The 23189-nt window shown below is 37.0% G+C and overlaps 6 protein-coding genes and 2 non-coding genes across 8 annotated transcripts; 5 read left to right on the forward strand and 3 right to left on the reverse strand.

Annotated features, from left to right (window-relative positions):
• Nucleotides 1-679: 679 nt before the first annotated feature.
• LOC106124062 (protein lethal(2)essential for life) lies at nt 680-1514 on the forward strand. The gene has a single exon (XM_013320516.1). It carries the CDS (start codon nt 758-760, stop codon nt 1352-1354), a length of 597 nt encoding a protein of 198 aa, XP_013175970.1. The 5' UTR covers nt 680-757; the 3' UTR covers nt 1355-1514.
• Nucleotides 1515-1612: 98 nt separating this feature from the next.
• On the reverse strand, nt 1613-3526 carry LOC106124075 (uncharacterized). The gene is made up of 2 exons (XM_013320530.1): nt 3460-3526; nt 1613-2869 (listed from the first exon to the last, which is right to left on the reverse strand). Exon 2 carries the CDS (start codon nt 2792-2794, stop codon nt 1715-1717), a length of 1080 nt encoding a protein of 359 aa, XP_013175984.1. The 5' UTR covers nt 2795-2869; nt 3460-3526; the 3' UTR covers nt 1613-1714.
• Nucleotides 3527-4573: 1047 nt separating this feature from the next.
• LOC106124586 (protein lethal(2)essential for life-like) lies at nt 4574-5366 on the forward strand. The gene has a single exon (XM_013321421.1). It carries the CDS (start codon nt 4734-4736, stop codon nt 5253-5255), a length of 522 nt encoding a protein of 173 aa, XP_013176875.1. The 5' UTR covers nt 4574-4733; the 3' UTR covers nt 5256-5366.
• A 9961-nt stretch (nt 5367-15327) lies between these two features.
• LOC106124745 (uncharacterized) lies at nt 15328-16175 on the forward strand. The gene is given in 1 exon segment (NM_001312599.1): nt 15328-16175. A coding segment is annotated over 1 exon segment (774 nt). The 5' UTR covers nt 15328-15355; the 3' UTR covers nt 16130-16175.
• A 954-nt stretch (nt 16176-17129) lies between these two features.
• LOC106124746 (uncharacterized) lies at nt 17130-18067 on the reverse strand. The gene has a single exon (XM_013321695.1). It carries the CDS (start codon nt 17872-17874, stop codon nt 17296-17298), a length of 579 nt encoding a protein of 192 aa, XP_013177149.1. The 5' UTR covers nt 17875-18067; the 3' UTR covers nt 17130-17295.
• Nucleotides 18068-18338: 271 nt separating this feature from the next.
• LOC106124098 (uncharacterized) lies at nt 18339-19046 on the reverse strand. The gene is given in 1 exon segment (NM_001312042.1): nt 18339-19046. A coding segment is annotated over 1 exon segment (552 nt). The 5' UTR covers nt 19027-19046; the 3' UTR covers nt 18339-18474.
• Nucleotides 19047-19989: 943 nt separating this feature from the next.
• TRNAS-UGA (transfer RNA serine (anticodon UGA)) lies at nt 19990-20071 on the forward strand. The gene has a single exon. It is a non-coding gene; the product is annotated as a tRNA-Ser (tRNA).
• Nucleotides 20072-21993: 1922 nt separating this feature from the next.
• On the forward strand, nt 21994-22075 carry TRNAS-CGA (transfer RNA serine (anticodon CGA)). Its single transcript has one exon. It is a non-coding gene; the product is annotated as a tRNA-Ser (tRNA).
• The last annotated feature ends 1114 nt before the right edge of the window (nt 22076-23189 follow it).

Genomic DNA, 23189 nt, shown 5'->3' on the forward strand with positions numbered 1-23189 from the left:
GGCAGTTCTAGATTTTTTAATTTTGTGAAAATAGTAAGTGTAAAGCAACGGTATTGTCATATATTCACTAAAAAAAAAAAAACAAATATAAAAATATCTTTTGATATAAATATGGATACAGTGGAAACCCAAGCTTATATGTGTACTGCCTGATGAAGTGGGTGCTAATCATGTAAGTACATTTATATTTCTGGACATTCACGAAGGACACGAAGTAACGTAATTACACACGAGACGTCCGGAACCAGAATAGGTTTTACTTTATGTTCTCCTATTCCTTCTTTGAATGAAATTTTAATAATAATGATTGACAAAAATAAGGAATTACTAAACGTTTACCAATTAAAGCAATCAAAAGTAATTTGTTTACGTTCAAAATTATTAAAATTATTTATAGGTACAATATCTAATATAAACTTATTCATGGAAATAAAAAAAAAACTGTTCTCAAATAATGTTTTCACTGTCCCAATTTCAAACCTCTGTTCAAATTGATCTATCCGCCGTTAGATGGCGTTAAAACCTATGGTCTCTAGAACATTCCACCAATTACACGATGGCGTCAGGGACAGTAAGTACATTCTAGAAATCACAAAGCCAGGATTTTCTTGAATATTCTTGCTAGTTCGCGTTATTGGCAAGAGGTGGCGCTGTTCCGAATATATAAAAGCCCAATCGCGCGCGGTAAGGCATAGTATTGTCAATACGAATACGTTCAGAGACAGTTCAGTGAAGCAAAACAATAACAAGTTTGAAAATGTCGATCATCCCGTTCTTCTTCGACATAGATAGACCTTTTCATTCAATAAGCAGAGATTTCTTCCGACCATCGTACGATGTGGTTCCTCGTCAGTTCTTCAACCATCCATTTGAGAGACCATTCGGAGATATGCTTCAGGAATGGGAGAATATCATGCGACCAATGGAGCAGTTGTCAGAAGCTATCAATCGTCTGGCGCTCAACGAAGTCGATGCAAAAATAAGTTCAGATGATGAGAAATTCCAGGTGAACGTGGACGTGCAACATTTCTCTCCGGACGAGATAAACGTGAAAGTTGTCAACGGCAACGTCATAGTGGAGGGTAAACATGAAGAAAAGCAAGATCAACACGGCTACGTTTCCAGACAGTTCGTTAGACGGTACGCACTGCCTAAAGGCTGTCTGCCAGACACCGTACAGTCTTCCTTATCTTCGGATGGTGTGCTGACCGTCACAGCGCCTAAAGTTCTTGCCTTGCCATCAATCGGTGAACGGATTGTCCCGATAACACCCACTGGCCCCATCAAGAAGCAACTTGGATCGCAGGAAATGAAATCTATCAACAGTGAGGAATCTAAGGAATGTTCAAATTAAAGAAATCCTAAGTAACACTGTACATGACTTACTATTTATAATTTGATTTGTAACATGTTCATTGTAAGACTGATTTATGAAAACCCAAAGGTGATAATCTTACCTTAATGTATTATTTTGAAAAAAATTAAGTTTTTAAATAAATTGTTTTCATCATTTATATATAGCCTTTTATTGCTTATTAGCAATTTTTTATTTAAGAAAAAAACATAACTTTGCTTAGACTAAATTTATGTAAATTAATGTGTCAAATAAACTTATCATTTATTTAAACCGTCATTATCAAATTAAATATCAAATACATTGAATTAAAATTTGTATTCAAGTGAATAAATAGATACAGTAGGAGATTGGCGCAATCTAGTGGACGTTTTCGCTGGGCGCGTCGAGAGCAGCATCGTTCTCGACGCGCCCACCGGAGGTTGCAGGAGTTTCGCTGTCGCTCTGGACGCGCCCACCGAAGACTGCAGGCGTCTCGATGTCGCCATCGACACGTCCACTGGAGGTTGCATGAGCCTCGCTGTCGCTGTCGTCACGCCCACCCAAGATTGCAGGCGTCTTGCTGTCGCCCTCGAAGCGCTCACCGAAGGCTGCAGGCGTCTCGCTGTCGCCCTCGAAGCGCTCACCGAAGGCAGCAGGCGTCTCGCTGTCCCACTCGACGTGCGCATCCAAGGCAGCAAGCGCCTCCCTGTCCCACTCGGCGTAACCTCGGAAGGCAGCAGGCGTCTTGCTGTCCCACGCGACGTGCTCATCGAAGGCAGCAGACGTCTCGCTGTCCCACGCTACGTGCTCACTGAAGGCATCAGGGGTCTCGTTATCAGTCTTGACGTGCCCATTGAAGGCAGCAGACGTCTCACTATCTGCCTCGACGTGCCCGCCGAAGGCAGCAGGCGTCTCGCTGACCCCTTCGACGTGCCCACCGAAGGCTTCTTCCAGCTGAACCTGGGCTGACTTGTGTTGACTCCGCACTGGGCCAATATATACCACGGGCACCAGCCGCACGGCCCGTGCTTGCTTTTGCAGCGGCGCCGTCACCGTGAGCACGCCGTCGGACGACAGTTGCGAACGCACTGCTTCGGTGCCGCAACCTTCCGGCAGCGGGTACCGCGCCCGGAATTCCCTGCTCACCCAACAGTGCGTTTCGCGCTTTTCCTCGTGCTTACCCTCCACCACCACGAACCCATTAATCGTCACAACTGACAGCTCTTCGGGCGCGAAGCATTGCACGTCCAGATTTACTTGAAACTTATTTTTAGCCTTTTTTATGGCGGAAGAGGCTTTTTTCAAAATGGTCGGCTGCTGGTTCCGCGGCCTGTCGTATTCTTGGAGCCGACTGAGCTCCTCGAGCACCTCCTCTGGGCGGACTTGCAGCGAGACGTGGCGTTGGTTAGGCCGCCGTGGGGCCTCCAGATCCAAGAACAGCGGCAGAATGTTCGACATTTTATTAATTTCGTCTCTTTTCGCAATGAATGCCCGGCCGGCTTTCACCTCTCCGAAGCGACACTGCGCAGACAGCTTGCGCATGAAAAAGATATGGCCGACTATTAGTTTCCATCCAGACATTAATATTTACAATGTTTTTTGTTAACAATTAATCATAAGAAAATTCAATTTGTTAATAAAGATTTTGTCAATATTAATCATGGATATTTAATGACAACGAAAAAATTCGGAATGGTATACAATTAAAGGGTATCTAATTTCAACTTTATGTACTCTTATGTACTAAGTTAAAACAATTTCCTCACGTAGAAAATACTCATTTCCCTACATTATACAATCGAAAACTATTAAGAAATTTACGCCAATTCCATCTGTAATAACTTTATCATTTATTCTCTGTCTTCACATAACGAAAACCCTAAATGTGTGTTATGCAGACAAGTGTATGTATTAAAGTATACACAATTGTTGTCTAATACACGCGATTCATTATTTAATAGCAAGCATTCTTTTGATTCAAAAATCATAAAATTGTTTCCTGGTCTAATTCTATCTCAAGGACAGTCCATGAAGGTCCAATTAATAGTGTTTTTAAAGATAACTAGTAAATATGAAACCACATCCAAAACCATATTTTATATAAACTCATAGTGTGAACTTACCTTAATATTTCCCGGGCGAGCAAGTATTGATCGCGGATTGTACGAACATAGATATCTATAGTATACATTACGATGAATTCAAATTAGGGTTGCCAACATTTGACATTATTACGATGTGGATATTTTAAAGATATTTTGTATTATCATTTTTCTTATTCTATATTAGTGTTTACTATTATCTATTGTATTAACGCACATGACAGAAAAATTAAGGTTTGGCAAACATTCTCTTTCAAAAAAGGAACAAACTAATTTTCCTTTTTAAAAAATTACAAGGTCGCAAACCATGAATTCGCAGAAATAGCGAAACGCAAGCTATCTATAGGCATCGTGGTATGCAAAAGGGCTTCAAATATTAACTCGTAAGGAGCCAATAAAATGTTTTAAAAATAGTAAATATCAAAATGTGATGGGAGTCAAGGTTAAAATAAAAGGAAGTGCTGCCATCTAGCCAAGGGACAAAATATAATAATTCGTTGTTTCAACCAAAATGTGTTTTCTTATTGTTTAAAAAAGTTTACTTATTGTACTTTTATATTTATCATAATAATTCAAAGATAAAAGGTTAAATACAGCAGGAATACATTTGCGTACTATTAGTATGGTCAACACAATTTCTAGAATGCTCTACTTGTGCAACTTACGCCCTCTAGTGACGAGTAGTAGTATTACTCAGGTGTAATAAACTGTTAGCATCTTATTTTAAAATATGAAATCTGATTTGAAACTAAATCGAGAATAAGAAATTTGTCAAGTTTCAGCAACGGCCTATTTTTTTCGACACTTTATTAAAGCATCTATTAATGTTTTTTCACTAAGATGCAAAACAAAAATTTGATATAATTTTCTTGATGATTTGTTTATGATGTATCCATTACTATTAGTAATAAAGAATGAACAAAACAAAAGTAAAAAGTAAATATATTTAAAAAAAAGAAGCAAAAAGTTAAAAATTTTAAATTAGTTTGGGTAAAAAAGTTGAATTTAGCAAAATGAGTATTTACGCGTGCAATATACGTCAATTAAAACTGTTTACAACCTCTGTGCGGATGTACGGCTTCGAGAAATTTCCAGACGCTCTAGATCTTTCTACTTGTCGCGAGATGGCATTCATTGGTATAAATGTTGCGGCCTACACCACTACGGCATCAGTCGATAACATTGTTGAGCAGTGGCACTTATTAAAGCTACCGGCGAAACTGTGATCAGTAATTCAGTATTTCTGCAAAATTAGATTACTTTGACTTGTGCAAGTCGAAATAAAACGCGTAAAAATGTCAGTCTATCCGTTTTTCATTGAATACGAGCGTCCACGTACTCGTCGTTTGATGGACCAACACTTCGGCTTGGGGTTGACTCCTCAGGACTACTTGACAATACTTGCAGTACCGCAAACTACCAGAGACTACTGCAGGCCCTGGCGGAATCTTCAGGCAGCAGATCGTGATGTGGGATCTACTATTAAACAGGATAAAGATAAATTCCAAGTAAACCTAGATGTCCAACATTTTTCTCCTGAAGAGATTTCTGTAAAGACTGCAGATGGATTTTTAATTGTTGAAGCTAAACATGAAGAACGTCGAGACGAACATGGTTTTATTTCAAGGAGTTTCACGAGGAAGTATGCTCTGCCTGAAGGTATTGAAGCTGATATGGTGATGTCGAAGCTGTCTTCAGACGGTGTCCTTAGCATCACAGCACCATTGAAAGTACCTCCAAAGAACTCTGATGAGAGAATTGTGCCTATAGTCCAAACTGGACCTGTCAAGAGGCAAGGTGAAGAGGAACGATCATAATTATATTATGTTTTCGGCATTTAAGGTTTGGTTGTATTGTGTTAATTGCGTTTTGTATGATTGTATGAACTTTACTTTTAAGAATTAATTAAATTTCAATCTAGTCCTCTATATTTTGTTTTATTTTTCTACTCGCACCTTTTTGTACAGTTTTTTTAATATTTAAATAGTAATTATAGTAAAATACAGAGCTTTATTATTGATCAATTATTGACTTTGCGTTTAGTTGCCTAGCGACACATTAACATTTTTACTAAAAAAAAATTAAATGACATGTTCTCGAAATGTTTTTTGACTTTGGTGGACCCAACTATACCGTGGGTAAGCGGGCCTCTGTCAAATCCACCCTATATGCAGAACTTCGATCACCAAAAGCAATTTCTGCATCTTTTGCTGTAACAATGACATTTGCAACCGCTTCAGTTTGTTTACGTAATCTTTTGTTTTGAAAAGCAAATATAGATTATTTTAACGCCATCTATCCTATATTTCATTAGTTGATAACATGATAACATTCAGTGAAACGAGACAGTTTAAATAGGTTCATTATTGTTCAATAGATGGAGCTAAAATCCAAATGAGAAAATCCCAAATTCTTTTAAAAAATTTAACTTAAATTTTTTCAACATTTTAGACGTTTAATAATTTGTATCGCACTATTTTTATGGTTTTATTCCTAAAACGTACACATCGTTTTCGATTTGATTAGTAGTTCTTTAATATTGGTAAATAGTTGAATCACGAAAAATTATATGTAAATAGAGTGACTTCTAAGCGTGCAAAGTCACCTGTAGGTTGAAGGGACTACTTGGTTAATACTTATATCGAAAAATGAAGCGATGAAATATAATCGTAATTAATAAGCAACAATGATCAGTTTCAACAAGGGGTGTAAATAAAATTTAAGTTGTTATATTTGCGACACGTAAAGCTTTATTTAAACTTACAGTCGGTTATTTATCTAGAACAATAATTTATTTGTCCTTTGAACACCTACAATAATAAGTTTATTGTCTCGCTCGGGTACAATTTTCACGGCAGCTGCAGTCTTCTCAATTTCAGTCATTTTTTTTGGTTCTTGTTTTTGTCCTCTACGTCTTGCTTTCATGGCACTTTGGTTTTTATTATTTATGTTCCCGTTTGTCTTAGTACTCTGTACAGAGCCAGTAAGAGCAACAGGTTTGTTCTTGGCTACAGCTGCAGAGTTTGAGGTAGTCATTTGGTTTACAGCAGCACTATTTGTTAGTTTTTTAATATTATTTTTACTGACACTTTTTACACTACTTAGAGAAGCTATATTTTTTTCTTTTGGAGAAGATTCTTTATCAGTCTTTCTATTTTGCACTGAAGTCGGCGCAGACACATCCTTTGCATCGGAATCTTTTTGTTTGACCTGTGCAGGATCCCCACTCTGCTCATCTTGCTGTTTAAGCTTGGCGAGGTCGTCCTTTATCTTGATCCGCTCGACGATTTTAACCTTGACGACGACCTTCAAGCTGTTGCCGGGCGGCAGCGAGTAGGAACACCAGGCGATCCCTTCCTGAGCTTCGATCCTCGCTAGGTAGCGCTTTATCGTGTCGCCCTCTGCGGCGGTCTCGGGCACGAAGCGCACGCGACGACCCAGAGGATAGACGGCTGGACGCCTGCCTATCACCGTTGTCAGTTCGCCAACATGGTACTCCAGATTCCGCAGTCGCTCTACCGTCAGTATCGGGTACCGGGGGTAAATGTTGATTTCTTTTGTTTCATATGTGACATTGATCTTGTACGGCTTCGGTTTTTTCTTGTCTTTGAAGTCCGAGGTACTTGTAGATGCTACCGAAATAGCACTGCTTAGCTCCTCGCTTCGTGTAGAACGGCCAGTGGACGATGAGGAGCTACGGTCACAAGAAGCGGTCACTGAACGTTGCCCAGCCGACGACTTAACCTGGAGATCTCCAGAGGATTTTTTCTGGTCAGCCTGAGGTGCTCGTTTCTGGGGCGGTACCTGAGATCCGGTTGCAGCAGTCACAGGCTGCCGTGCAGTCGCAGGCTGTGGTGAATTCCCAACGCGACGAGCATTCTCAGAGTGGGAAGCAGCCCCAGGCTGACGAACAGCCTCAAGCTGGGCGGCAGCACCAGAACGAGGGGCAGTTCCACGTCGAGCGGCAGTCGAACACGTAGGGACAGACACCTGATGCATTGGACGACGCCCATGAGTTGCAAACATCGGCTGGGTTCCCTGTTGTATGAGAGGCGGTCGCGTTGCAGACAAGGTCTGGACTGGGCGAGGCGCCAGTATCGGATACACCGGTCGGGGGCCGAGAAGGCAGTATCCGGTGCGGGGACAGATCGGCACGGTGTACGTGACGTCGGGCTCCGCAGCGCCAGCCTGCGCACTGGCTGCAGCGAGCGCGGCCTGTGCCGGCGCGTGGACGGCCGCGGCGTCTTTGCCGCTCGAAGCAGACTTGCTTTTCTTTCTTCGTGTCATCTTCCCTCTCTAGTGCTGATGCACTTAATTAAATCTATTTATTCAATTTGCTTGCGCACTTTCTTCTTGGTAGAATGACTTAAAAGACAATTCTATCCTTCTTTCACGTGGCGAGATTCTTGAATAATAGAAGAAGACGTCGTGAGGACCTCAGTGTGTGGCGTCGTGTGAGCTTCGATTGACTGCAGCGTCGAGGACAGGTCCGACCAGTACTGGTGTACTGGTCGTACTGTGACTTACAGCCGCTCCGTCGCACTATTTATGCGCCGGCCGCGGCTGACGTCGCTCCTCGCGTTATCAGTTCATGGGTCAAAATATACTCATATTGAGTAATAATTTACTGTATTTTTATATCATAAAATGGGAAACGATGAAACATCTGATTTTCCCAAAATATACATCCGCAATTGCATTTTTTTTCTACCTTTAACAGACAGAGGACGTGACGGACAGAGAATATTTCGCTTACCATGCGTCCCCTCTTCCATCAAAATAATTTTCCCTTCCCATCCTTTCCTTATAAGAGAAGAATGGGAAGAGAAAAAGGAGTAAATTAGGCCGTAATAATAATCTTTATATTATCCGGTATTTCCCATTACGTTATCTTGTGCAATCCTTATTATATACTTCTAATATATAATTTTATTAAAGAGTTAGATTCATTAAAATGTATATTTACCAACGATAATGAACTGTGTTAAGGTTTGAGTACGGCGTAGGTAAAGTAAAACAGTTCTATTGATAACTTATCTATGTAGACTTTCTACGGATGTCGAAAGCTTTCAAAATAAAGTCGTCTGAAAAAAACTTTACATTGTGCGCTTAATAAATAATAAATTCAGTTCTTAAATTCGTTGTTTATAAAAAGAAAATATATTAAGACATTATTTAATTTGACATTTTATACCAGAAAGGTAATTTAAAATGCTATTACTTGAGCATCCTTAGCTTTCGTCGTTATCATGTTTTTTATGGAGATGTGCCTTATTCCGCGAAAAGGGTGCATTAACTTTTGGGATCTGCGTCCTTTGATTTAGCTATCTGTCTATCCATGAATGTTAGATGCCTAACAAAGTATATTCCATTGGCCAAAGGCACATTTTTTTCGCTTGATATGTTTTTTTTATGTTTTTCGTCTTTTTCATCTGTTCACGCGGTTTTAAAAAAAGAATCAGTAGCATATGTGTGCTTCCAAACTATGTTCTACATCTATGCCACATTTAAGCTAGATCTATACACCCGTCTTCTAAAAAAAATCCATCCATCTTTCTATTTAACCTATTCCATGTGTAATATTATTAAGACTAGTTGTCGCCCGTGACTCTGTCCGCGCAGCTATGAAAAGGAACTTTATTAGTAGCCTATGTGTTCTTCCATACTATTTTTACATCTGTGCCAAATTTCATCATCAGCCGTTCTGGAGTTACCTTCAAACAAACATCCATATACATCAAAACATTAACTTAATTCATTAACGCATTTATCATATTATTAAGATAGGATGCTTTTATGTTTATTTCATAAATATGACTTCAGAGCTTAAGCTCTTCTAAGCCTATGGTAACGTGAAACATATAGATGACGATTGCACAATTTGACGTCATTATTTGGTTGTTATTTTTTTATATTACATTTATTTCTTCTACCAATCATCACAGTGTAAAACTGCAGGATACTAAATAGTATTTTTTATATTTTTTTTAAATATTAAGCAATAACCGAATCTTGGTGATTTATTTGATATAATTTCACAATATTTTGTAATTTTCTTGCAAAATGTGATGCAATGCACATAACATAAACAATCAATACAATTTACAAATAATATTGAAAATGTTATTGTGAACTTCTTGGTCTTCAGCAATGATAAAATTGTTACAATTTGCACATTTACTGTGTACAAGCTGTCGCCTGCGACTGCGTCCGCACGGAATTAAAAAAAAAAACTTAGTAACATGTGTTTTTGTAGGACTATGCTTCACACCTATGCTAAGTTTCGTCTAGATTTAGCTGTTGTACCTTGGAATTAACATCCATCCATCTAAACATTCGCATTTATAATATTAGTAAGAAAAAAAAACAGAATTTAAGACTTACTTAAAATATAAATAAATATTATTATTATTATTAATGATATTAAATAGCAAGCCTATATTTTGTATGTAATTTATTTTAACAATAATATTAGGAGTGTTTTAGTTAGCTTATCAACTTCGTGTTATGTTTCAATATGCGCCATGACTAACGTAACCATACGTCCCGCTTTGGCGCGGGACAGTCTCAGTCGGAGACAGTCCCGCCTACACGCAGCCTGTCCCGGTGTTTCTAGCGTCGCGTTCCTAGTCTTGCTTTTACAAACAAAGTAGTGCCTATTTAACTATTTTGTGTTTATTTATCAATTTAATTAACGAAATAAATATATGTAATTTTTGTTTAGTGCTTTGGTTATTTTGTATCCTACCTTTTATAGCAAAACTTTTATACTACAACTAGGTATCGCCCGCAACTCCCTTCGTTGGAATTAAAAATACTTAATTAGTAGTTTATGTGTCGTGCCTCTGTGTCCCGCTTTACCAAAAAAATAAATGGCCACATTAGTCATGACTCATGTCTCTCGTACGCCATCTAGTATTAAAACATAAGAACTATAATTTAAATTAGAAAATTAATGATTTTCTTTTATAGAAGATATTTTTGTTATTATTGTCTTATAAATATAAATATTTTTAAAATTTCTTATAAATGATAAAGAAATTGATACAATTTAATTTATATTTAATCGTTTAAGGCGTAATAAATTTACAAATATGTAAAAAAAAATACAAAAAAATTACGTACGAAAGTAAGAAAATTCAAATATTGAGACGTTTTCTAATATTTATTGTTACTTTTTAATATTTAAGAATGTTATAATATTGTGCAATTAGTGTCACAATCGGAAGGAAGGTAAAACCCAGAAAATTAACAGAAACGCGAATTGATAGTAGAGCAGCATTAATTAATGTAAAAACCATTTTAATATTGTGAGTTTATACATATATGTAAATAATTTTAAATTACTTTTTACAATTAAAAAAAAATAGTAAAGTAACACATATAAACATTGATTTTGAATTTGATATGCTAAATACAAAACGTGGTAACAGCAATTAAATAGAAAAGAGGAGGGGCTAGTTAACAAAAAAGGGTGGGGATATCGCTGCCCACATAGATAAAACTACTAGTTTATATTTACCTATAATTCGTACTTCGTTACTCATCGTCAACCTGCCTTTTTCTCTATGGAGGGTTAACACGGTGTATATCATACATCTCTCAAGATACATCTCTATCAGCCGTCATATTTGAATTCTAACAGTGGTAGAGCCCGCTTTAACATCTTCGCACGAATCGGCCCGGCTCGCCCGGTGAAATACCACGACCATACAGAAGACAAGCGTGAAGTGGAAGCTATTCTGCGTTTCGTCTGATGAGTGTGCGTCCCGGAGGCCTAGTTTAGTCCTCTTTCCCTTCCTATCCTTTTCCTTATAAGGAAAGGATGGGACGTGAAAGTGGACTTTCCGGATGAGAGGATGCATGGAAATGTTTTCTTTCTGTGCATCCTCTCTTCCGTCGATTAAAGGTAGGCAACGCATATGCAATTGCGTATGTCTATGGGCATCGGTCACTTCGCTATTTCAGCGATTTCAGGTGGCCGCTCGCTCGTTAGCCACCTTATCATATAAAAAAATATATTTGAAATCACCCTCTTCTTACGCATATCCTCTTTCACACAATCCATCCATACTTCCTCCAGTTTTCCCATTCATTCAAACAAAATGAATTCATATAAATATAAAAAAGGGCCATGACAGACGAACGGACGCACAACAAAGTGATCCTATAAGAGTATTAGGTATAAATTACTAAAATTAACTTTATAAGGGACTGTGGTACTAAATAAACATATAATATTATCATACTAATAGTAATGTTATTTATTATGTTCATACTACTGTTTTTTTTATATCAAAAGGTGGCAAACGAGCGAGCGGCCACCTGCAATCGCTAAAATAGCGAAGTGACCGTTGCCCATAGACATACGCAATTGCATATGCGTTGCCTATCTTGATTTGACGGAGGAGAGGATGCACAGAAAGAAAATATCTTCCCTTTCCATGCATCCTCTCATCCGGAAAGTCCACTTCCACTTCCCATCCTTTCCTTATAAGAAAAAGGGTGGAAAGGGAAAGAGGACTGAATAAGGCCGCCGGGACCACTTCACGCCTGTCTAACTGTGAGTTATCCGTGCAGAAATTTACCTTAAAACTTACATTTCTAAGTGATTTTTTTAAGAAAATGAGAGATAGAATAGAGATAGAGAGAGATATGAAAGTATTTCTGTCAAAAAGTTTCTGCAGTGGAAGTCCACAGTTAAATTTATTCTTCGTGACATTTGTTACAACTTACAAACGTGAACTTTATATACTTGTATGTAGTTACTTAGTTTAATCGCTGACTACAATAATCCATCTATCCAAAAATTATATTAATTGATATTTAGATTAACTAAATCATATAAATGTTTATACTAATTAAAAGAATCTTTGGATTAAATTTTAGATAAATCAATTAATAAAAATAAATTGTATAAGAAAAGTATAATAGTATGATATATTTCATTACGCTTTGTTGTTTTACTAACGAAAGTTTTTACAATGGAACCAAATAAAATATTTACCATAGCACTTTTGTTTATAGATAAAAATTAAAATATGACTTTGTTACCATTACGCAATGTTGTGCGATTTTTTTTTAATTTCGGTTACTTATCGATTAATAACAAATAAAAATTATCTACCGAATATATGTATACAATACAAAGGTGTAAATAAATAAAACAATCTTTTTATTACTCTTTAATTAAAAAGAAAATTTCACAACATTTATTGATAAGGTTTGGTCTGAGTATAAATACAGGACGCATTGGCGGGACATTGCAGATCCCCACATGCAAGCTCTCTGAACACACGGCACACCAGCCGGCAGGGAGTACCATTGCTGACCTTCTAGAAGATAACTTAAGAAGAAGAGACAACGGCCATCGGATATTCCCTGCCGGGCAAAGTGGTGACATCTCTGCTTCATCTTCTGGAAGTATACTCTGGTCTATCAGACGTCGACGCATCTTCCCACTGATCTAAAGAAGTGAAAAATGGAACGACGCGACAGACAAACCCAGCAGGCGAGGCTCCAGTCTGTTGGTATTGCAGTCAGAAGAGAATCCACTCAGGAAAACAGGTTCTTCGAAACAGTTCCAGTAAGCTCAACTATTAACCCTAAAAATGAAGAGGAGGTTAAACCACCAAAACCTCCTCTGTCTGCTTTTCAACTAGCGACAGTGGGTAGACTGCCAATGCATACTACGATGATGCCGCCTGCGAACGGCCCCTGCCCAAGGGACCAAGAACTTCCCGAGAAAAAGAAGAAGAGAAGAAGAAGAAGGAAAGCCAAAGAGCAAGCTAAAGAGGATCCTAGTGTAGAGACCAAATAGAAGTATCCATCGAGCGCTCTGGTCAAAAGACCATAAGTAGGTTTGGAATTGTTCCTAGTGTACCAGAGCGGAATGGACCTTCCTATGCAACACAAACGAAGTTAAACAAAAAATGTTTTTAATTATAATATAATTATAGAAACAGAATTATACAACTTTTTCCATACCCTTGTCCAGTTTTCTTGAAATGATTTATCGTAATCATCATAACCGAATTTAATTTTTGAAATAAAAATACGTACTTAGGTACAATACTAATGTTATGACATATCAAAATTAAATTTGATTGTTTGGTGATGAATCAAATAGGTTGGTTTGTACAACAAGTCTGCGCGGGAAATCGTGGTGTGCCAGAGAAATGTAATCTGTTAAACACTTGACACTGGCCCAATCCGCTGAGGGAGAGCCATAAACAAGAAACAGAACAGAAGGTAATCTGTCATAGTGATATTAAATATTTTTTTCATCGATCTAATCGGGCTAAGACCAAGGATATAAATATGTAGTTGTTTTTTCTAAGAATTGGTACTTCGAATTTGCGTTGATAAAAATTATATTTAAACACAGCGCCATCTATAACAAAACAATGTTTATAATTGTTAAACAACTTGAATTTGACAATATGAGAACTATAGTGTTAAAATTGTTCTAATTAGACAACTTACCCCGAGATGGCGCTGTACTTATTTTCATTTAAATTGAAAGGTTCCAGAAAAAATATAAGTTAAATAGCTTTTACACGCAACTACGTCTTTAGGGAATTTAACAAAAAGTTTTTTAGTAGCTAATGAGTTTTTCCGGACTCTGTTCTACATCTATGCCAAACTTCAGCGAGATCAGATAAGCCGTTTTAGAGATATATAATAACAAACATCCATCCATCCACGAAACTCTTACATTTATAATATTAGTAAGATTTCTAGGATTGTTTATATTGTAAATTTATTGTTGTTATTTCTATTCTTGACATTTAGGGGAAATTCTTTTATTGGAAGAAGAACATCCTGGACTATTTTAAGATATTATCCGTATCTTATTAACCCACCATTTTATATTCAGTGTAGCAGAATGAACATATGGATTCATCATTTGTTTTGTTTTCTTTTGAATCACGCAGACTATTAACGCAAAAACCACGGAGCATTATCTCTCAGTGCTACTTTGTCACCAATGAGTCAGTATAAACAAGGAACAGTTGCAAATAAGTAATTACCTAGAAATTATATCTTGGATGTACAAAGACTATGAAACTTTATTAAACTACATATTAAAATACAAGAATCACTCAACTCCAAAATAATTTATTGACTTAAAATACAGTATTATGTTATTCTAGCTAGGAGTTTCTTATCAGAAGCCCCATAATTAAGAACGATGCAGAGAACGGTTGCTTCCGACATTATGAGAACACCAAGTTGAAAATAGCATCTTACTTGACCATTGCAACAATCTCAAATCGCCATCAGTTTTACAAATCACTGATTCAGCTGGCCTGACAGTATCGTATGTTATCAATTTGGTAGATAAACTTCACCTCAATCTAACCCAGGGGATTTACCATTTTGAAGATTTGTTTTTATACTGGCGCTGCCACTCAATGTAAGAAATACGTCTGGCGAAGGATTGACTACCGTAACGCGTTACCTTTAGAAACGGCTCTAAATAGAGGTCCGTTGTCTCTGCCTACCCCTTTGGATTAGTTTAGGTTATTGTTGTTGTTATTTTTCAATTAATTTCTACACTTTATACTATAAAACATCGCGTCTTTCAGGCGTCCTAGAGACAGTAGTCTTTTATTTATGTAGTAAAAAAAAACATTTTTCATAAATATTTGTACCATTTCTGACTTCATCAATTGAAGAAAATTTTTGCATTATTACTTACTGAATTAGTCAGTTTTACACTTAGAGTTAGACATATGTTTATTGTCTAAGATTCCGAGAAACGACGCGACCTCTTCTACCTATGAGCGTGAACGTTTGTCCGACGTCCAGAAAGTACTGATAAAGTCAGATAAACTGTGACCCAGCGTAGCAAGCTATATAAAGTGACGCCTCGCTCGGAACAAAGCAGTTGTCATTTTGCATACTGAAAACAATGTTTGCGATAGTCCTTACCGCAATGCTTGCGTGCGCCAGCGCGGCACCCCGCTTGCAGTACAGCCACCACCATGGTTATGGTCCCCCGTCCCCGTTCGGCCCGCGGGACGATTTTTACCACGGAGGCTTCGGAATGGAACCTCAAATCGGCAACGATAACGATTTCTTCCGCGATAATATGTTCGATACTAGAAGGTTCTGGGCCGAGTTGTCGCGGGAAATGTCGATGCTGGACCAGCTGCTCAACGACCTCGGCAAACGGTTCCCCAGCGGTGTCTCCAACGAGGGTATAGACAAAACGACCAATGAATATAAGATTACAGTAGCACTGAATGGATTCGAAGAACAGGATATCAAAGTAAAAGCTCGCGAGGGTCTTCTGATGATTCAGGCGATAAAGAACATCGGCGAGGCTGGACAAAACAGCTACCTCAGCGTGAAGACGTTACCAGACTTTGTCAATGTCACCGGCAGCTGGACGTTTGAAGATGGCATCCTGAAAATCGTGTTCCCTCTTCTGTCTACGACGACGGAGGGCGAGACGACCGCAGAAATAACGACCGAGTTACCGGAGCAGTTCAAGCCGGAGAGCCGCGAGGAGACGCCCAGCGATGACAACAACAAGGACGCAGACGTGGGTTTGGCCAAAGGAGACGTCGCCAAGGAGACAGAGCTGCTTACCAACGAGGTCCCGCACAAGGAGGCGGTTGAGGCCACCACGTACGCTGTGGACCTCAAGGACGAGGTGGAGTTCGTGCCAGTGCCATATTAGATTTAAGCTAGAATAGGTGATAAATAAACTTTTTATTTCAATCTTAGTAAAATATTTTTTATTTCTTTTATGAAAGTTACCTATGATTTAAACATTTTTAAAAGAGTAGATATATAAGTAGGATTGTTATTTTACTTTGTGATTATGTTTATTAAAATGAAGATAACAAACTTGTTTACGTGTATTTATGTAGATGTCTTACAAATATTCAAGAAAACAATTAGTATTATCGTTGTGTAAACAAAAATAATTAAAATGTTAAGTTCGCCGCAGTTAACAAAGTAGCTACCAGTTGCATAAAGACATTAAAGCAATGTACAAACGTATTCGATATCTAGATGTTTATTTAGTGGACTTTAAAAGATAATTATAATAGCTGTCGCCCGCGACTTCATCCGCGAGGGATTAAAAAAATATTTAGTGGCCTATGTGAACACATAGGCCAAACAACAATATCCATTTCCTCAGCCATCCATACATCCAACAATTTGCATTTATAATATTAATAAGATTAAATATCGCGGTTAGTTCTGTCAGGAAATATGTAAAACTAAATGGACATTGAAAATGGCTTAAAAGTAAAAACACGCCATGACAGATACCTCACGAATTGACACTTTTGACATTGACAGTGGGGTGCTAGTGAGCTGACATAATTTAGTTTCACTTATAACTACCGGGTCAGATATCTTTATCGGTCTTTATGTTGATTGATGCAGGATAAAAAAGCATGTGTTCGTGAATTATCTCTGGAATTGATACTAAGCACTGGTAAACCGTTTCACTGTGGCGAATAGCGCCTATTTATTTTAAATAGCAAAAGTTGTAACAAAACTTAACAACAAACGTTAACAGTGAAAAAACATTCACAAATTTTTGTATCATTGCGCCAACACAAACGCCAGTAAATATACGCCTTTAATATTGTAATAGCAAATAGAACAAATTATATTTTAATGCTATATTCATGGGTGCAAATTATACAAATAATTTCTTGTTATAAGGAGTTCTATTTATTAATATAATATAATCTAACAATAATACAATATTTATAATATAATAACGCTATAATGAAGAACATTGTTTCTACAAGACAGATATTGCATAGTTAGAAGTTATACACAATTTTACAAAAAATCTTGAAATCAAGCGCTACCTGATGCCTGCTATACATTACTAGAAAGATCGAGAGCCGTTCCGATATCTCCGTCCCTTAAATTATTGGAGATGACCGCCATCATTGGAACGGTCAGGATCACTTCATCGACGTACTCCACGCACAGTTTTGCCGTGACAGTCGTCAGCGGGCTTTTGTAATTGAACATGACATTCACGATACCATTTTCCATGAACCACTGAGCGCTTTGCGTGCGGATAATCTGCGGCAAAATTCTCACATCTCTAAACGACAGTCCATTTGATTTGTAAGCATTGAAATATATTACTCGATGTTTGATTCTGATAGTAAAATTAGCACCAGTAAACTCGGGCAACGTGTATTTGAGAACGTAGAAATCTGAGCCGATTACTTCATGGATGGGGTTGGTGGTAGTGGCGCCACATCCGTGGTGCACCTCCCTGTCAGCGGCGATCACATTTCTAGACACTTTATCAAAAAGTTTCTCGAACTTTCTGTTGTTATTACGATTCAGTCTGAAGTTGACTATACAGTCGTGGTCACCGTGGCAATGGTGACTTTCAGTGACACTATATATAATAAACAATAAGAAAACGGACCGATACATCTTGGACAAGAAGATGTTCTACTATGAGATTGACTGGCTTGTGGTAAGCACGATATCTGTGGTTGTTATCAAAACAAGGTAAGGTTAAGAGTCAAGACTTACAAGATAATACTTTGCGCCGTCAAATTATCGTAACATCACAATACTTACTGCGCAATTAATATCTAAATTTAGACGTTTACGTTGCGTTTATGTAAAAATGTCTATTGCTAACTAACATTGTAATATGTAAGTATATATTAGGTGAACGTGTAAACCGATACTAAAATAGAGTTAAGCTATACGACTTGTTTATATTGCACAACTTCACAGTGTAAAGACTAGGAGAGTTTGGAGCTAAGGAAACTAAGCTCTCATACACTAACAAATAACATCATATATTATGTAAAACGTTATCACTTCAAAACACGAGTTTTTTATACTTTTAATTCGATTTTGATTTTAGGAAAATTATAGCAAAATAATTTGTAAAAATATTTTTATTTAAAAAAAAAACATTGAATAATTATTAATTTTTAAAAATGTTACAATATTTATGCACGTCTTTTTTTATAATTAATTTTAAACACATGGAAAGCATTTGCTAATATATAAACCATATTAATTATTCCCTATTCTCAAATCTTCTTCGGTTATTGCCACTTTAGTCAGCTTCTGAATTTCTTCATTGATATCATCACCGCAGGTGAGAACATTTTCTGTTTTCGGATTCGTTTTATACGAGAATTGTACAAGTAAATCTTCATCCTGTTTGAAATACTGACCTGTTTTTGCATCCACTACTCTTGGAAGAATTCTAATATCTTTAAATACTGATACGTGACTCTTTTCAGCTTTCAAATACATCACTCGATGTTGTAATTTGATTGTAACATTGTCTTCGGAATATTCTTTAAGTGAATACTTTAAAGTATAAGTATCAACTCCATAATTTTCACTTATCTGTTGGTTTGAACTGTTGCAAACTGCTTGATACTTGCGGTCTATATCGATTACGGTACTGGATATATCTTGGAAGACTTTTTCGAAATGACGACTGTTGTAACGCGCCGGCCTGTGTTGGTTATGCCTGTGTCTGCAGTGGCCATCGTTGTGGCATCGATTGCTGTCAACGGCAACAAACAGTAGAAATAGAAGAAAAAGTTTGTACATTTTATAAAAAACAATCTTACTGGCTGTATTGCAACGACGACTACGTAAGTGAGACTATACGATTGTTAGATCACTAAAGTTCAAATGAGATAACAGCTAGTGATGTATATTTTACACATTTATTTATAATCAATTATCGACATTAAATAGAGACAAATATAGCTCATATGTTTTATCCAATGGACGCGGAAACTTATTGGAAACAGAAAACACTAAAAATTTTATGGAACTATGAACTACATAGAATTTATATGTCTAAAAGCTTATCTTTCTTCCTGAATGAGGCAGTTTCTATTCAGCTTTAGAGAGCAGATAACGTTATTCCGAACGATTTGAATTTATCTCTGTTGAAAATTAGTTTTTGCTACAATTGTAACGTTTGAAAGTACGTGATTCCAACTTAATACGTTAAGATTCATTCGTATTTATTTATAAAAATTGAACTCCTATTGAAAAAATTTCGTACATTCCATATACCTGCGAATCGATAACAAGGAACAAATATTGATTTGGACAATTGGAGTACAACACAAGGAATTGTCATATTAAGTTTGTGATAGGTGCATTAGCGAACGCCCCAGCTTATCTCATTGTCCCCACAACATTATGGTAAAAACAAATGAATGCACAGAGTACTCTTAACGAATATTTATTCTTTCTGGTCTCCACTATTTCTTCTTCTTCGTCTTCATCACTAATTTGTTCTGGTCTCTAAATCACATTGTTATAATCAACAATTCGATATTCCAAAACATAAGTAATATTTCATAATCCAGGTGTATCTTCTTTGTTTATTTTATTTATAATGACATTTTTAACTAGGGAAGTCGCGAGAGAGAAAACAATGCGTAGGCGCATATTTTATTTTCAATACTAACTATTATAATGTTTGAACAAGTGTTTAGAGAATATTACGACTGTTTGCTTCTGCATTTTGCTTGTAATTTCAACACGCATGACACAGCTGAGGTGTCCGAGTGGTTAAGGAGTTGGACTTGAAATCCAATGGGTTCTACCCGCGCAGGTTCGAATCCTGTCCTCAGCGAACTTTTTTTATTAGATGTTGTTGCAACCGCTGCCACTGCTTGATAATTATCAAAGATTATTCTTAATAATTGAAAATGTTTATTCTAAACTAAATGCAGGTGTTTTAAATAAAACTTTATCTTTTAATATTACACTTACCTACAGATTATGTATTAGTGTTGCAGCCCTAAATGAAAATACATTAAAACTTTATATTTTAGTGTAAAGCTCAAAAGCTTTTCCTTGCAGGATATATTCATACACGAAAAGCTTACAGATGTTGGATTATGGATTTGCTGTGAGACTTAAGAAGCATGCAAATGCAGAATTTATAAAGTTTTCACGGAATACAGATATTATAAAATGAAGCCTCAACGGACTAGTAGCCGAGCCCATGGGTATCCGATCTCGTAGTTTTGGGTTTGAATACATTATTCGACTATTGTATAATACTTAGAATTGACTTAGAGCTAAGTTGCAATGGTTAAGAGAAACATCACTAATTTAATATAATCTCTTGATATTTATTTACCACAAAAATTGTATACAATTTGTGATAAACGTAGAGTCTATTATGTCAAATTTTTCATGCGTCCTGCGCGGTTCGTCAATCAGAAACCACGCACTGTGGAAACGCGCCTTAATTCATAATTAATAAATATGTAAAAAGGTAAGTCATCTGTTTTGGTACTATTTTGTATTTAATAAATATAGTTCAAATAAATTGGTATCGTTGTGTATTCCAACGCGTACGGATTGCACATCGCGTCGTGCACTGGCGCGAATGTGATGGATGTGCAGAGTTGACACTGTTGTGACTCGTCAGCTCTATATATCAACCATATAGCCCATGTGATTCAATGTCAACATGACGAACATCAATATAGCACTGTCAAATGTAAAAGAAGAAAATAACTCTAGTTATCTATCGCAATACAAGTCAATTTTTTTATAACATTGTCAAAATGTTTATCAAAATAAAATAAAACTAGAAGCCTTTCAGGCTGTACTCTACATTTATGCCAAATTTCAGTGAGATCCATGCAGACGTTGTGAAGATATCTTCACATAAACATCAATCCATACATCCATCCAAACTTTCGCATTTATAATATTGGTAAGAAGTAAAAAGTAAGATAGCTCGTAATTCAGAAAATAATCATTATCGTCCTAACATGCTTGATAAATTATAGACAAATGTAGTATTTGATTCAATTAAATGAACGAATTGCGAAAATTAGCGTTAGAACTGATTGTCGAGTCAGCAAAGATAACAAACAAGAACATGGGACGAGCGAATTCGGCGAATCACATCTCCATCCGGTCAGTTAGTAGCCGTTAAGTTTACACGAGGACACAGCACAAGCTGAACAGTAATACAAGACAGTACTATTATAGCACGCACACGCTGAGACAGAATAGTGACACCTACATTAACTAAAACATGTAAGAGTTGTAAAGAAAAATTGTACAAGATTTGTACATCAGATATCGGGCTGAAAGTATATCGACAAACAGTAAGTGTGTTCCAACAGTAGCAATGTTGCAGTGTCTATTGCTCTGTTCTACCCTCGTGTGAAACAGGCATTTGGGCTGTGGAGGAAGGGGTGCGGAGCGAAGGCGGGGGTCCCCTCATTACCTTAATATGCGAATAGGTCGTTAATGAGAATCAGCAGGGACCGATAGAGGTGTCATTATCCAGAACTACATTTACTTTTTTTAATTAGGAATCTGCAGTATTTCACAAAACCAGAACAAATACAGGTATCAAAGAAGTGTCGTCGATATTCAGTCAGTAATTTACCAAAATCATTGTACAGGATGTTTGACATATCCATGTTGAAACAAGTTGAAATGAGTGAAATTAAAAGCATATAATATTAAAATACAAATCTACTACTACTAAGTAAAATAAGTTACATTGAGGACTTGTTGCCACGAGCAGTCGTGGCCGAGTGGTTAAGGCGTCTGACTCGAAATCAGATTCCCTCTGGGAGCGTAGGTTCGAATCCTACCGGCTGCGGATACATTTTTTTTCGGTAAATAAACATCAAATACAGCCAATGTTTACAGCTCAGCGGTTAGATCATTTAAATCTTTAGATTATTAGATATTTAGGACAGATTTTTTGGAGGTAAATTTTTAATACGCTGCAACAGAAAACACGGAAAAAGTTTTCAGTAATTAATTTTATTTAGCACATCTTTAACATTGGGATATGTTTTGTCATAAGTTATCTTTACGGGAATTCCAAATTAAAAACAAATTTATCTCTTGACTCTATGACCTCACGAGCGTCCAACAACTTTATTACTTTATCAGTGATCTTATTGACTATTAGCTGTCGCCCGCGATTCTGTCCGCACGGAATAAAAAAAATAATAAGTATCCTACGTGTACTTCCAGACTATGTTCTACATCTGTGCCACATTTCATCAAGATATATTGAGACGTTTCGGAGATACCTTTAAACAAACATCCATCCATCCATCCAAACATTTGCATTTATAATATTAGTAAGACAAGATTGCCTGTGAAATCGGACGTTCTAATTATTATTACATATTTGCAAAACAATTGCTACGGTTTTTTATGGGCCGACAAAAAGAATATATACGTGTTTTGTGTGTTCCTTCCTCTGTCCATTAAAATTAGGCAACACCTCTACAAATGCCAGTCCATGGGCAACTCTCTGTCTGCTTGTTCGTTTGCCACCATTTGGTATAAAAAAAATATTTTATACACTGTTGGTACTGCGTGACAAATTTTCAAACAAACAGTTTTAAATTCGTAGTTATCACTACGAGTAAGGAGGAAATCGCTGTATCACAGCGTTGTATTCTCAGTTGATCAGTCGTCATAAGATGTGTCGCTACGTCGTGTTGTTACTTTGTCTGAGTATTAGTAACGGTGATGCCACATGCCACGATAACCACTCCTGCAAGCTGAAGGAGCGTCTCGAGCGCTACAACAACCGCCACTTCGAAAAAGTGTTCGACAAAACCGCGCACTTCACTATCTTAGCGGACGAGGAATGCCATCGTAACTGCAACATTGAAACTGTTAACCAGATACGTGATGTATACAAACCAGATGGCTACTAGTTAATGTACAATTTACCAGACTTCAACGAAGCA

The sequence above is a fragment of the Papilio xuthus genome, unplaced genomic scaffold (genome assembly GCF_000836235.2).
Source record: "Papilio xuthus unplaced genomic scaffold, Pxut_1.1 DF825946.1, whole genome shotgun sequence".
Taxonomy (NCBI): Eukaryota; Metazoa; Arthropoda; class Insecta; order Lepidoptera; family Papilionidae; genus Papilio; species Papilio xuthus.

Excerpts from the sequence above, each read along its gene's own strand:
- LOC106124062 (XM_013320516.1), top strand. The coding sequence starts at position 758 with ATGTCGATCATCCCGTTCTTCTTCGACATAGATAGACCTTTTCATTCA.
- LOC106124075 (XM_013320530.1), bottom strand. The coding sequence starts at position 2,794 with ATGTCGAACATTCTGCCGCTGTTCTTGGATCTGGAGGCCCCACGGCGG.
- LOC106124586 (XM_013321421.1), top strand. The coding sequence starts at position 4,734 with ATGTCAGTCTATCCGTTTTTCATTGAATACGAGCGTCCACGTACTCGT.
- LOC106124746 (XM_013321695.1), bottom strand. The coding sequence starts at position 17,874 with ATGTATCGGTCCGTTTTCTTATTGTTTATTATATATAGTGTCACTGAA.